Here is a 14258-nt window from a genome sequence, read left to right on the forward strand (position 1 = left end):
ATCTCATCACTTGGCAGAACTACAAAAGCGCACGCTGATCGACTTCTTCGCATGCATTAGTCCGCCGCGGCGATTGCCACAATCCCCCTTGCAATATTGTAATCGCAGCTTGGATGAGACTTCGACTTGCAATGATGGACTTCCCACAGCTGACTACGTTGAAGTCCGTGCACAAATCTCATTTCTCCGCCGCGGCGGAAAACTGAGATACTCAAAGAGTTAACGGCATGGATCTTTAGATTCTTCGGTTTGAAATAATGGCATGATGAGGATCCATTACTCCAATTCTCATAATTACATCTTCGATGTAGACTATTGAGACAGCTCTGGGTATAGCTGCGCTTAGCTTCATGTCCGAGACCACATCATCAGCGACTCCACTGCCGAAGAAGCGAAAGCTCCGGAAAGGCACCAAGAGTTGCTGGCAGTGCAAGCGACGTAAAATACGATGCTCATTTGCATCTCCACATAGTGTGTCGTGTGATGGTTGCACGAGTCGCCAACTGGAATGTGTGAGCCAGCATTATGACGAGAGTCAGCAGAATGTGAATTGTAGTACTTCTGAAAGTCTCCAGTCCGAAGTCGAGGTGAGTCCTGAGTTGATAGCAATCGAAAGGTATCTCATTGACCGGTGGCATAAGTTTCAATCCGCATGCAGTCGTCCCAAATCCGCTTTCGTGTCTAGAGGACATGACCTCTCGGTCACGCTAAGTCCAAGTCTAAGTCTTACAACCAACGAGGATTTAGGAGAAGTTTCCCAATTTCTTATTCAAGCGTGGCCGAATTCAGAGGATTTGAACCTTCTCTTGAGCATCCCGGTGAATCCGTTTCTGTTACTCCATGGAGCAACTTGCAAACCATATCACAAATGTGCTACTACGTTAATGAAGGTGCAAAACATGTTCAAGCTTCCTCTTTGCAGGAACGTTCACCCGGTATTGGTGGCGAGAAATTTGCTTGTTTTTGCAATATACCTGAAGGCGGCTACATCTGGTGATGCAGAAAAGCTCACTGCCTTGAGTACTAGCTGTCATATCCTCGCGTCTCGCTTTCTCTCCCTTGTGAGTCGTCTAGTTACGACCAATGACGAGATGGTTTTATCGCTCGAAGGCGTTGAGTGCATTATGCTAGAGAGCATGTTCTGGAACAATGCTGGCAATCTGCGAAAAGCCTGGATAGTGAATCGCCGGGCGATTCTTACAGCTCAAATGATGGGTCTACATGCTGGCAAGATCTCAACCATTCCGATTCTTGAGCCAGAAACCCGTCATAGAGTTGAACCATCCTATATGTGGTTCCGCCTTGTGACGACAGATCGGTATTTATCCTTGATGCTCGGCCTTCCACAGGCTTCCCATGAGGAACCGTTCGCACATTTGGAGCAACCCGTCGAGACGGCTCCTTTAGGGAACATGGAGCAACAGATGACGCAAGTAGCTGGATTCATCATACAGCGTAACAATTCAAGGAAATTTGAGATTTCATCAACATTGGAAAATGATCAATTGCTTCAAGAAGCTGCAGCATTGACGAGTCCTGCATTGTGGTCGATTGGTAATCTACACCGTACAGTGATCGCAAAGAAGGGACCGTCATTTGAGGAAACGATTCAAATCATGATAAAATTTGCATTCTATCATCTTCTCATACAACTTCATTTGCCATTCATGCTACAGCTTTCCGCGGATACCACCGAGAACGATTACAGCAAACTCACAGCTGCAAACGCGAGTCGCAGTGCTTTGACGATGTTTGTCTTATTCCACAAGTCAAATTCTGTGTCAACTTATTGCCGTGGTGTCGACTTCATTGCGCTTGTAGCAAGCACAGCTCTGTGCCTTGCGCACATGCAGCCCCGTGGTCTGGAGCGCGTAAGTCGTGGGAATTTGAGTAGCGCAATCCAGTCTCTGAAGCACCAACGACTTGGTGACCGTGGATTGCTAGAGGAGGTACTCAAAATCATGACGGAGAAAGCGCAGTCCAATGAGGATGCGATAGCTGCCAGGATTTCCGGAATCCTTCAACCAATTTTGGAGGTAGGATTTGAAGCCACGAGTTCTCAATCGAGAGCCTGTACGCTGGACGAAAGTCATAGTCACGAAGATTTTGGGGCAAGTGTTGATCAAGCAGGCGGGTTACATATCCAGATCCCTCACTTAGGTACTATCAAGATTGCCCAAGAAGACAACGATTCGAGACAAGATGGATGGAAAGAGTCTCAGTGCATTGGAACCACAACGACCCAGTTTTATTCTGATGTAAGCATTGCAGCCGAGGACAGTGCGACCTACGACATGAACAACGCGGCATTTCAAAGCGTTGATATATCGGGTCTAGATGGGAATGATCATGGCTGGATCCCGAATAGCGTTGAGATGGCATTGTCCAATCTTTTCACAGGCGAATCTGCGATTGATCTAGAACTAGTGTAAAGCAGAGCCTCAACGCAAAACCAACGTCTTCAAAGCACAACCATCTTCTTCATCAGATGCACCTTTTCTTCTTGCTGTCGCAAATGTCTTCCCGCTGTCGCTCGTGGGATTCTGTATTGCAAATTTTCGAAGGCGACTAAATTGGAAGGCTATTAATAATTCCAATCTCATAAAAAAGGTGATGAAGCCAAGTTCAGACAATCTTGCTATAAGATACAGTGCTATTGCTTCGAAGTCTCCTATATCCATCTCTTGCGAGGAAAGGCGAGTCGTTTGATGATCAAGGTAAAGATAGGAGGCGGCATACTGTAAGAGCAGGGATGCACAAAACAATACTTGAAGAATAGACAGCTCTTGAATTCGTAGTCATCAGCCAATGTTGGCCTGAACTTGGTTAGACAGAATCGTCAACCGGTATGCATTCACATCCCAAACAACACAAGCGCACAATCCCACCCACCCAAAAACCGCAAAAACGCCAATAACAATGCCCATCCCACAAGTATTCATAGGGTAGACAAATCCTAGTCGTAAAATAGTTGCACATCATGGCTGATCACGTTCACAGCCCCTCTGTATCACTGATACCTGGCCATTCACTTTCACTTTCCTCGCCCTCTGCAGTTCCGAAGTCAACCTTCTTCTCCCTCGCCGCCCTTATGCTCTCTAATGTCTTCTCCACATCTTCGGGAAGCTCGCCTGCATTTTCATCACAAGAACGTCCAATCTCGATCTTATGCGCTTCGCACACATCATACAGGGCATAGAGTTGGCCACCCTTGACTTTGATTGCATTGTTCAAACGCTCTATCTTCTTGTGTAGTGTATTGTGAGCACGCTTGCCCAGTGCTGGATCAGCATTCTTAAGTTTTTGGGTGAGGACCACAAATTCGAGCTTGAGGTGATGCAATTCATCACTCAATTCCTTGATGACACGAGAGAGCGCTTGAGAAGGAGGTTGAGAAGGTCGCATCGTGGCATCAACGTCAGTGTTATACTCCTTACGTTCTGAAACAGGGACAGGAGCTGGGATATTAAGTTCGTCAATGTCGACAGGAGACGTAGACAGGATGCGTTGGCAGACCGAGCAGTTCTTGATGTCGTGATCAGCAGAAACAGATTTCAGTACGTCCTGGGTGGTAGCATCTCGTTGGGTATGCAGTGTGATGTCTGGAATGATGAATGCAGACGTCATTTCTGTAAAAGCGGCGCTGGAACGACGGCGGCGGTGAGAAATGCGAGACGCATGACTAACATGAGAATGAACTGTATCTTCGTTGCGAAGACCAGTTGTGGCATCCTCTACAGCAGAATCCTCGTTTGCTGTTATACTTAGGACGGAACGAGCGCGGCTAGAGGCTCGAGATCGAGCAGTCAGATCTTTCTGCGACGAGCGCCGGCGAATACCGTAGCCAGTTACTTCTTCATCGGGCGAAGACTGAGGGACCGTCGTGGACTTGCGCTGGCGGGCTGCAAGATGCTCCTCTTCTAAACGTTTGCGAAGCTTTGCAATCTCATCACCATCAATGTAGCTTAGATAAGTAGTGTCACCAGTGTGAACAGGAACAAATCCAGTGGCACGCTTTCCCTTGGCACCACTCTTCGGAGCACCAGCCAGAATCGCAGGATCGAAGGACATGTCAGAATCCGATTTCTCGCTCGACTCGGATTCATCATGCGCAGCAACAGAAACAGGAGCTGAAACATGACGGTGACGGCGGGATGTTTCGGATCTAGTAATTCGGCGAGATTGGGATTTAGACCTCGAACGCGTCCTTGGGTAATCTCGTGTGGTCTGCTGGTGTAAAGCCTCATGAACACTTGAGGTAATTTGTCCAGTAGATCGACGTTTCCCCTTGCTTTCAGCAACATTCCTCGTCGTCTCTCCATCCCGCGTAGCATCGATTTCGCGGTACAGGTCGTTAACTTGCTTAACATGCTCAAGACGATCTCTGAGACGCGTTTCTTTGCGCTTCCACTGCTCTGTTGCCTCTGCATGCTGATTCATGACCTCTTCAAGACGCCTTCGCAGGGTTTCCTTCGGCGTACCGCTTTCCTCATTTCGCGCTGTAGCTTTCAAACGCGCCAACTCAGCTTTCAAGTTCTGATTCTCCTTACGCAGCTCCTCGTTGATTTCTTCCTGCGGTACTGCAACCCGAAGCTGATGTATGGTCTCATCTCGCTGATCGATATGAGCTTGGAGCTCGGCCTGCTTGCTAGCCCACCGCTTAAGCTCTGCTTCACGGCTCTCTTTCGCCTGTTCGAGCTCCGCCAGCAGTTGTTCTTTCTCTTCGGTAAGTTTAGCGTGCTCGACTTCGGCGGCACGTTCAGCTTCGCGACGTGCCTTCTCCTCGCGTTGTGCTGCTTTTCTCTCAGCGGCCTCCTGTTGCTCGCGAGCGCGAACGAGCTCATCGCGCAGGGTCTGATTTTCATTTAGGATTGCGCGATCATTCGTGTTTGCCTTTCGAGTCAGCGCAGCTTCCTTCTTCTGCCAACGAGTTGTTTCATCCTCGTGGCGTTCGTGGGACAAGTCGAGCTGCATTCGGAGCTCTTCAATCTCAGCAGCCAAAGCACGATTTTCCGCCTGAAGCTCAGCGACTTGATCCTGTAGGAGGCGATTCTCGTTCTGAAGAACCTCGTTCTCGCCCTTGAGCTCTTCGTTACTGTAGTATGCCACGCTAAGTTGGGTCCCGAGGCTGTCGCGCTCTTCCCTCGCCCGTTTTGTGTTTGCCTCCGCTGTCGAGACTTTGCGTTCAGCATGCTCGAGGCGGCGTTTGAGTGACTGCACTGATGATTCGAGTTCTGGGGAGATTTGTTAGACTTTGTAATCTATGACAGCGAAGCTTTCACTTACGAGCCTTCTCTATTTTCCATTTGTTCTTCGAACTGCCAACTGCCTCGCCATCTGAAGATCCCAATGCACTATCACTTCTTCGCAGACTTGCATGAGCGTCTAATTGTGCCTGAAGCTCAGAGACCTGAATCTCGTACTCCTCAATTCTGTGATCCGCCTCGGCCTTCTCTTGCTCAACCTGCTCCAGCCTCTCCTTGAGGATCTGCAACGAATGCAGGATAGCCTTTTCTTCTTCGGGAATCGGGACGCTCGAAACAGGTATATAGTTTCCAGGCCCAGGATTTGCCGGAGTCACTCGGCGATTGGGGAGTCCACGAGAAAGCATAGGTGTGCCCTTGATTGAACCGCCGAAGAGCTCAGTGAGATTGGGCATCTCCGGCAGTAGGAATGATTGTACGGTACTATTTGCAACGCCTCGTGGGGTGCCATTTGCGCGCTGGGGTGTACCAGCCAGTGGTCTCTGATATGTGTCATTATTTGCGGACACGGTTCGGCTGGCAAAACGTGTAGGACGTGAACGCGCATCCTGGTTATCATGTTGTGCCATCACGTTTTCCTTTGTTGACCTGGTGTTGGTTGGAACGCGTGTACTTGAAGCGCGTCGTAGCTGCGCTTCCTTCCTCAGATTGCTCTTTGGTGTTGGTCGTGACCGGGACGGAGGCGTACCCTTGAACTCATAATGGCTGTTACCAATCTCGAGCAAAATCTCGGAGTCAAGGGATTTGTTCGGTTTACTGGGAGTATTGCCGATGCCACGTCCAACTTCTATTGAGTTTTCCTCGTCGTCGGTGCTGTTGCTGTGATCAAAGTCGCCAAATTCACGTCTCACTGCTGACGTTGGTACTTGGGGAGGTAGTTCAGGATTATAATATCTCCTCTGCTGCGCGGTGGTCCGTATCTTAGGTAAAAAATGGGAGTCATCCTCGTCGATATGGTGTTTGGTAGACATGAGCGCGTCGTCGTTGTCTGGATTAAAGGTGGACACGTCGTCAGACGATGCTATTGAGGGCGCGGGCGAAGCGCGCGAACGCCGTCGGCTTGCAGCCAATGCATGAATAGCGCGAGCACTTGTACTTCTCTCGGTGTCAGACATTGTAGCTATGCCTGCATACAATGTTCTGGAGGAATGGTGCGTGGAGAAGATTGTTTTACAAGGAGACGCGTTTTGGGAGTCGGAAAGTGAAGCCCACGATGTTTACATTTCGTGTTTGAGGGCCCAAGCTCGGAGCCACAAGGCTGAGTCCACAGTTTCAAGTAGGCTTGAGTTCCTTTTACGCGTCGTCTCTAATATCACTTGTCACCTACCCGGTGTAAAGCCTTCGTCAAGTTATTCACTTTATGGGAGACTCGTAATCTCTTGTCAGACTTCACCAGGCTTTTGTATGCTATCCGTGGGTGTGTTTTCCAGGCGCATTGCCGTGTCGGATCGTCTTCCGTTGCGACCATTGTCCTTGTATCCTCTTTTCTATGTCATCGGAATAGTCAATAAAGCAAGTTATGTAAACCTCGAACGAGCATTTTTTTGTAAGATTAGAAAATCAGCATTGTCACGACATCCACAAGCAACACGGTACAACGCTCTCTTTAAAGAGTCTGTTAGCGCCGCGGAAACTCTCCGCGCTTAGACTTGCTCGCCGTGGGAGTAGCATAAACATTAATCCTTGGATCTTCTAAGATTCATTTCAAATCCAACTTTATGCCTATTATCTGAATTCAACCCTTCAATATGCACATTCTAATCACTGGGGCGTCTGGCTTCATTGGCCAAGAGCTTGCCACTGCTCTCGTAGCAAAAGATCTGTCCGTTCGTCTCACCCTCACCGATATATGTGAGCCTGCAAAACCAGCAATCGCGGCTCAAGCAAGCATAGATACGTTAGGTCTCGATCTGACTTCTCGTGAAAAAGTCGAATCTCTTCTCTCCACAAGATATGATCTCATTTATCTCCTCCACGGTATCATGTCCGGTGGAGCGGAAGCCAATCTCGACTTCGGACTGAAAGTAAACGTCGATTCCTTCAGAAATATCCTAGATACCCTGCGCATGCGATACCCAGGTACACAGGTTATCTTCCCTTCTTCGCTCGCCGTGTACGGACCGACATCTGAAGGCGAGGTTGTGAGCGAGACCACGTGTCCGATGCCGCAGTCGAGCTACGGAGCAGAGAAACTCATTGTGGAGACGCTTTTAAACGATTATTCGAGACGGGGGCTCATCGATGGACGCATTGCTCGCTTGCCCACTGTCATTGTGAGACCTGGGAAACCATCCGCTGCTGCATCGTCGTTTGCAAGTGGCATAGTTCGCGAGAGTCTCAAGGGGGAGAAGAATGTGCTTCCTGTGGAAGAAGACCTAGAGATGTGGATATGCTCACCACAGGTCGTTGTGGAGAATCTAGTCAAGCTTCGAGATGTGCCCAAGGAGAAATTGGGATCTCATAGGACGGTGTGCTTGCCGGGACAGACCGTCACAGTAGGACAAATTCTAGATGCACTTGAGGCAGTAGGGGGCAGGAAGGCCAGAGACTTGGTGGAGAAAAAAAAGGATGCTGAGAATGAACGGATTGTGAAAAGGTGAGTGTTTGACACACGGAGGCTGAATATTCTTAGGCTGATTTGAAGTAGTTGGCCAGCGCGGTTTGACACAACACGGGCTAAAGATCTAGGTCTCCGTGAAGACATATCATTGACCAAGATAGTAGAGACTTTCGCAGCAACATTGTCAAAGTCATGAATTCACCCCAAGATCAGCAAATTTCGCACTGCTATCACCACAAGTATCTTCATAGCTCCCTTGACGTTCGAAATTGTTCTTACTTACCTCTGATCTGCAAAAAGTGAACAACTGTTCTGAACACTCGAACTGGACATCATCGCACCGTTTCTGCTGTTGAAAAGTCCGTGAAGAGGAGCAGTCGTGCGAGTCGATGCAATTTACCCAAAATGATCCGGTAATCTCATATGAGAAATTTGGCATGAGCCACAAGCTCCCGGAAGACACTGATTTGTTCGTCAAGTAAATGTGAGTGTTACGAGAAGCTGGTCAGCATCAAGGGATAAAATTAGATGACTGTCAGTTCTGGACTCATCCTATCTGAATTGTTACGAATCACAGATGAAGATTCGACACTTTCAAGCATTGGGATGAGTCAATACTGCTTTGGAACCATGTATATTGGAGTTGAATGCGCGGGCTAGAGAAGCACGACGGAGTTCAAGTATTGCACGCGATCTAACAGTGATGCCGATAAAGGAGCACTTAGATATTTTCTTTATTACTTCAAGTTGTCTGCATAACAAGCAACTTTTTTTTCGGTCTATCCTGGATCTAACCAAACGTCTGCATGTGGCTGTGGGACGTGGCGCCACCAGAATTGCGAAGGGAAACTTGCGCATTGAGGCTTTTGATGAAATTCAGGACAGGAAAACTTGTATTCCACGTGCATCTGTAGCGTAGCACAGCTACAGATCTGATTTAACAAGACTTAACCGCGGTCCGGGAGCGAACTCGAACCAAGCTTGAAGATGGACGTAGGACAGAGCAATGACGTCAGAAATGAAACGAAGCATGTGAAAGCCAGCACACCAAAAGTCGACAGATCTTCACGAGAGAATAGTAGCTAGTTCTCTTGGGAAGCGAATAGCTGCAAGCGAAGAAAAATAAAAGTTGCCATTATGGAAGACCCTCGTATGAAATGAATCGTTCAAATTGTTTGGAAGCGAGGGAGTACTGACATGCGTAACAGAGTCTGAAATTGTGGAAGTCATTTCTCTGCTCACTCAATCGCCTCCTAGTACTCAACTTGCTACGCTCGAACGCTACTTTACCCCGACTGCAAAATTCACGCATCCTTTCGTACGCACCGGCAGCTGGGACTTGGGCAATGGCTTCACGAGTCGTTGGGCGATTTCGCAGATTTACCGATGGTACAAGATCATGTCTCCGCGTGTCGTCGGTCACGTTACATCCATAGCGTACGATAAGCCCAACGAAATTCTCTACGCTGGCTTCGAGCAGACTTTCTGGATCTATCCCCTCTCTGTGCTTGGGTATCGAGCAAACGTGGAGCTGACGGTGAAGCTACGTCTGCACCACAACAAACAGGATGGCAAATACTATATCGAGAGCCAAGAGGACTTGTATCAAACCACGGAATTCGCCAAGTTTGCGTGGCTCGGCATATGGAGGCTCGTGTGGATTTGGCAGGCGATATCGACAATTTTTTGCATCTTGTTGGCCTATGTAGGGACACCCGTTTCTTGGGTAGAAGAGCGCTGGCAGATTGGCCAGGTAACGGATTCAACGGAACGCTCTGATCAGACTGTGAAGCAGGATATCAATTCCAAGAGTGTCAAAAACGGCAATGAAAAAGGGGAATAATGGGACTGCGAATTCGAATTTCAAGATGTAAAATAAAGTTTCTATTGCCTAGCTTCTGTATATCTCTAAATCGTACATGCGAACGCGCTTTATGCTCGAAGCCTTTTCAAACAGAGCAGAGTTGCAGAGAGTCAGTACTTGTGGAACAATCCATTGCGTAACTTGTCCTCCTGTCTGACTACGCTCATGGGCAAGGCATCACCGATGCCAAATATGACGAACAGCGCCCATTTCCAACGAAATGGATTGAGCAAAAGGGTTGAAAAGAACCACCAAAGCAATTCGCCATAGGTGAAGAAGTCAAATGCACCACTGCAATCAGATTAGTTTTTGCCTTTGCGTGTGTGTGAGAGGAGTATTGGGAACTAACCCGGGTGCTCTTCGCTTGATCCATCGGACCATGTCGATCCAAAATTTCGTCAGCGGCTCTCTTGGCCTGGCCAATGGATCAACGAGATACATGAGCAGAAATCGGGTGTAAATGCCAATGTGGTAGTTGCCGACGGTTCCGATCGCGTTGACGTAGGTGCAGTTGTTTGCGCAAATCTCGACGTGCTTGGGTGGAAACACCTGCATGTACCAGTTCGGGGGCTCGTACCCGTCCTCGAAACAGTCGTCAGGCAGAAAGCGGAGGCTCGGCCGGGAGTAGCCCGTCGCCATGATCACGATGTCTGCTTCTACAAGCATTTCCTTTCCGGGACCACCCTTTGGGACGCCTTGCGCTCGTTTGTTGAAGACGATGCCGTTTTCGGTGAACTTCTCGACGTCTCCGCGTAGCCACTCAGCTTTCCCCGAGCGCACGAGTTCTAAAACGTCGTCGTTGACCATCGGAGTGTCCGTGAAGATACCCTTACTGCCTGGGGGCGGCGAAAGATCAGAGAGGTCTCGATAGAAAAATACTCGAAGCAATCTCTCTGGGATCCAGCTGAAGGGGGTTTCACCGCCAAACACGTTCATACTGAGGAGAGCATCGATGACGGGGTTTCGCGGAATGATCCATTTCTCGGACTTCCTTGTGTCAGCACGCTGTCCTGTTGAATCACGATTCTCGCACGTACTCTAGCAAGAACAACCGCTTTCTCAGCATTTGCTGATGCAACAAATTCCAAGGCTTCCACTGCGCTCGCGCCTCCGCCTACGATTACTACCTTCTTTCCCTTTGCATCCTTACCGTCAAGCTCAGACGAGTGGTATATCTCGCCCTTGAACTTTTCTTGACCTGGAATGTGAGCCATCTTAGGCTCACCGCACGTGCCCACGGCGACGATGACGCCGTCGAACCGTCCGTTGCTCGGATCGTTCACAATCCACCGGTTTTTGTCATCCTGATACAGCTTAGTGACTTTGGTGTTGAACCTCGTCCGCTCCTTGAGACCGTAGCGTTGCCACAGCTGCTGGATTTGCGAAACGATCTGTTCGCGATCGGGGTATCCCTTTCTCCATCTAATAGAAGGGTGAAAGCGATACATCAGACTATGAATTTGAAGCCCGGATGTGTTGTTCACTTTCTGAGACGCTGTTAGTAGACCAGTGCGCCAGTTGGAGCTCAACGTACCGTCCATATTCCGCCCACGGATTTCTCATCTCCGGCTTCAAATATAACGGTGTCAAACCCGTGTCCCACACAATGTGATGCCGCTGAAACGCCAGTCAAGCCAGCCCCGATGACTGCAATCTTTGGTCTGGACAGCTTAGCATTGGGCGGAGGCGGCTGTGGAGAAAGCAATTTATCGAGAAGGACCTGAAGAGCCAGGTATAGGTAGGTTAGAGGCTCCAGAAGAAGCCACTGAATGAGGGACATTGTCATCCGATTCCGAGATCTGGATCTTAATGAGAGAGGTGACAGAGAAACTTGCAAGTCTTTTTTTTTTTCAATTCAAATACCTTTGTGCTGCACGAACGGACCTTGTTTCCAAGGCAGTTCAGGTACGTGGTTTGACATGCGACTGGCCGGGCTTGCATGTGAAAGTATGACGTACATACGTAGAACTAACGTCGAACGCAAAACTGTCGGGCATTTCATGCACATCCCGGCAGCGCCTTAAGACCACTGCGATCTTTGAGCACTCTACGTGACTTGCATCGGACATGCTGTAAATCCACGTTAAGTCTACGTCGGAGATAAGTTCCCCTCGTACATTGTTGTCTTTACGGCCACTTGACGAACCGACAGTCCAGCAGCAACGCGCTTTGTCATCCGTTGAACAAGGCGCCACTTTTTTTCACGCCGATGCGCTCCCACACGCCTGTCGATACGTAAGTCCAGGATGTTGGATATGCTTTGGATATTTGTAATGGCAACCATGCAATGTTGTATCGTGCACTGGCATGCAGCCTGCGAAATCGGTAGTGCTAGCGGGTCAAACGGTGACATCAAATGGGATGGTTCGGTGACGTTCCGCCCGAATGAAATTTAAGCTTCTGCCAGGGAGAGAACGTTCAAAAAACGAGGTCTTTAAACACTTCAAGTGATACTACTCTATACTGGGACGCATACGGACCGCAATCTCTCTTGCTATGGCGCCGAAAACCATTCGTTGGGGCATCCTTGCTACGGGGGCCATCGCCGTGACATTGTATGTGCTCACATGTACGTGAAATCCAACCTAGCTCACTGACATTTCGCCACAGCACCAAAGATCTGCTTGTTGACCCTACGACCCGCGGGGTTGAGGATGTCAAACACACCGTGGTTGCAGCCGCCTCATCTTCATCTAAGTTACGAGCAGATGCCTTCTTGAAAGAGGTAGGCGCACCATCGGATGCGAAGGGCTATGGATCATACGAGGAGCTCGTCAAGGACCCGAATATCGATATTGTCTACGTTGCAACCCCACATTCGCATCACTACCAGAACTGCATGCTTGCCCTGGAGGCCGGCAAGAATGTCCTGTGCGAGAAAGCATTCACCGTGAACGCCGAACAAGCAAAGATCTTGGTCCAGAAGGCGAGAGAAAAGAACCTGTTTCTGATGGAGGCAGTCTGGACTCGCTACTTTCCGCTGTCGATTTATGTGCGAGACACAATCACCTCAGGCAAGATCGGCCATGTTCAACGTGTGACAGCGGACAACTCCATGCCCTTTGGCGACCCTGACGATCCGAGCAAAGTCGACAACTCTCACAGAATGGTCAACATGAATCTCGCAGGTGGTTCTCTTCTCGACCTGGGAATTTACAGTCTTACCTGGGTATTCCAATGCTTATACACCACACAACCAGTAGAGAAGCGCCAGAAGCCAAAAGTTTTGAGCTTCATTCGACCGTACTCGCAGACTGGAGCTGACGAGCTTACGACCATGATTTTGGAATTTCCCAGAGACGAGAAGCTGGGAGGTCCTGCGCACGCGGTTGCAACCACAGGCTGCATTGTTGCATCGATGCCAGGGGACAATAGGGAGACACCTTCGGTCCGGATTTCCGGTACTAAGGGTGAAATCCAAGTGTTCCCACCTGCTTTCCGACCCACAAAAACGAGACTGATTATGCGAGACGGATCTGTGGAAGAAAGAAATTGGCCGCAGCCCGGCCCAGGCGTTGGCAGCGGTTGGAAGAACGGGTTTCTGGACGAGTTCAACGCAGAGGGAGAAGGCCATGGTATGTTCTGGGAAGCGGACGAAGCTGCAAGAGCGCTTGTAGAAGGACGTAAAGAAGGGAAATACGAAGATTTGAACGAGAGCATCGTGATCATGGAGACAATGGACGAAGTCAGAAGACAAGCAGGGATGAAATACCCTGACGAGATTGAGACGACCAAGTATCCGGTCGACCTGAAAGGAAAATGAATGACCTATGAATCATGCACACGTGATTTCGGTACTTGTGACGACAAAGAGAAGCCAGTGCGATCGCAAGAAGCGAAAATTCTCTATTGGGCTTTCAATTGTTTGTATCAGGGTACAGAAGTCGTCTTACTGACGTGCAGAGCTCCCGTCATGACGACAGATGTCTCTTGCTTCGCAGAATACAATGCGACGCAGGAAGAATGCCTGACACTGCAAATCAAGTGAGGAAGAATGCCTAGTTACTGTGAATCTAGAAAAATGTCAGTAAATTGTCTTCGAAAACGTCACTACTGTAGCTACGGATTTTTGTTTTCATATTCATTGGCCAACAGTAGATGGTATGGCGGCGCGACAAGGTTCATATCTCACGGATTCATCAACAAAGGCATAATGTGTCTTGAGTGAATAAGTCATCAGTTCCGCGTTCCATGCTGCGTGAATTTTCCACATACCGTGGCTTCTTTCCGTTCATCCCTATGGGACTCTTGTATGCGACGGAGAATGCGATGATATTTCAAAGTCGTTCCGAGAGCAATGGTTTAAACGACGATGAGGAAGACCTAGCTGCCGAGTCCTGTCTAGGAGGCGAAAACGCCACAATCGGTACTTTGCATAGTTCCTGGCAAGCACGCATGATGCTTCCCGCGAACCATACGTTAAGGCCGGACCGAGGAGATCCTCATGCCTGAAGCAATCGCGGGAATCTGAGTCTGGATCATGGATTCTCGACAGCTTCGCAGTGTTTCGGTCTAGCCACTGGATCGCATGACTTCCAGCGAAATATGTCGGATTCACTGAATCTGGTCC

General features: G+C 49.0%; 6 protein-coding genes across 6 annotated transcripts; 4 read left to right on the plus strand and 2 right to left on the minus strand.

Moving 5' to 3' along the window:
- The first annotated feature begins 271 nt into the window (after positions 1 to 271).
- PV09_04551 (uncharacterized protein) lies at positions 272 to 2470 on the plus strand. Its single transcript, XM_016357913.1, has 2 exons — positions 272 to 587; positions 642 to 2470. Exons 1-2 carry the CDS (start codon positions 351 to 353, stop codon positions 2430 to 2432), a joined length of 2028 nt encoding a protein of 675 aa, XP_016214115.1. The 5' UTR covers positions 272 to 350; the 3' UTR covers positions 2433 to 2470.
- A 236-nt stretch (positions 2471 to 2706) lies between these two features.
- Positions 2707 to 6441, minus strand: PV09_04552 (uncharacterized protein). The gene is made up of 2 exons (XM_016357914.1): positions 5287 to 6441; positions 2707 to 5234 (listed from the first exon to the last, which is right to left on the minus strand). Exons 1-2 carry the CDS (start codon positions 6377 to 6379, stop codon positions 2995 to 2997), a joined length of 3333 nt encoding a protein of 1110 aa, XP_016214116.1. The 5' UTR covers positions 6380 to 6441; the 3' UTR covers positions 2707 to 2994.
- A 416-nt stretch (positions 6442 to 6857) lies between these two features.
- PV09_04553 (uncharacterized protein) lies at positions 6858 to 8058 on the plus strand. The gene is made up of 2 exons (XM_016357915.1): positions 6858 to 7860; positions 7912 to 8058. Exons 1-2 carry the CDS (start codon positions 7013 to 7015, stop codon positions 8018 to 8020), a joined length of 957 nt encoding a protein of 318 aa, XP_016214117.1. The 5' UTR covers positions 6858 to 7012; the 3' UTR covers positions 8021 to 8058.
- A 674-nt stretch (positions 8059 to 8732) lies between these two features.
- On the plus strand, positions 8733 to 9783 carry PV09_04554 (uncharacterized protein). The gene is made up of 2 exons (XM_016357916.1): positions 8733 to 8974; positions 9033 to 9783. The coding sequence occupies exons 1-2, from the start codon at positions 8962 to 8964 to the stop codon at positions 9665 to 9667; spliced, it is 648 nt and encodes a 215-aa protein (XP_016214118.1). The 5' UTR covers positions 8733 to 8961; the 3' UTR covers positions 9668 to 9783.
- Positions 9686 to 11781, minus strand: PV09_04555 (uncharacterized protein). Its single transcript, XM_016357917.1, has 4 exons — positions 11223 to 11781; positions 10726 to 11175; positions 10038 to 10675; positions 9686 to 9979 (listed from the first exon to the last, which is right to left on the minus strand). Exons 1-4 carry the CDS (start codon positions 11472 to 11474, stop codon positions 9799 to 9801), a joined length of 1521 nt encoding a protein of 506 aa, XP_016214119.1. The 5' UTR covers positions 11475 to 11781; the 3' UTR covers positions 9686 to 9798.
- PV09_04556 (uncharacterized protein) lies at positions 11704 to 13733 on the plus strand. Its single transcript, XM_016357918.1, has 2 exons — positions 11704 to 12243; positions 12299 to 13733. The coding sequence occupies exons 1-2, from the start codon at positions 12185 to 12187 to the stop codon at positions 13449 to 13451; spliced, it is 1212 nt and encodes a 403-aa protein (XP_016214120.1). The 5' UTR covers positions 11704 to 12184; the 3' UTR covers positions 13452 to 13733.
- The last annotated feature ends 525 nt before the right edge of the window (positions 13734 to 14258 follow it).

This window comes from Verruconis gallopava (assembly GCF_000836295.1).
Source record: "Verruconis gallopava strain CBS 43764 unplaced genomic scaffold supercont1.13, whole genome shotgun sequence".
Classification (NCBI taxonomy): domain Eukaryota; kingdom Fungi; phylum Ascomycota; class Dothideomycetes; order Venturiales; family Sympoventuriaceae; genus Verruconis; species Verruconis gallopava.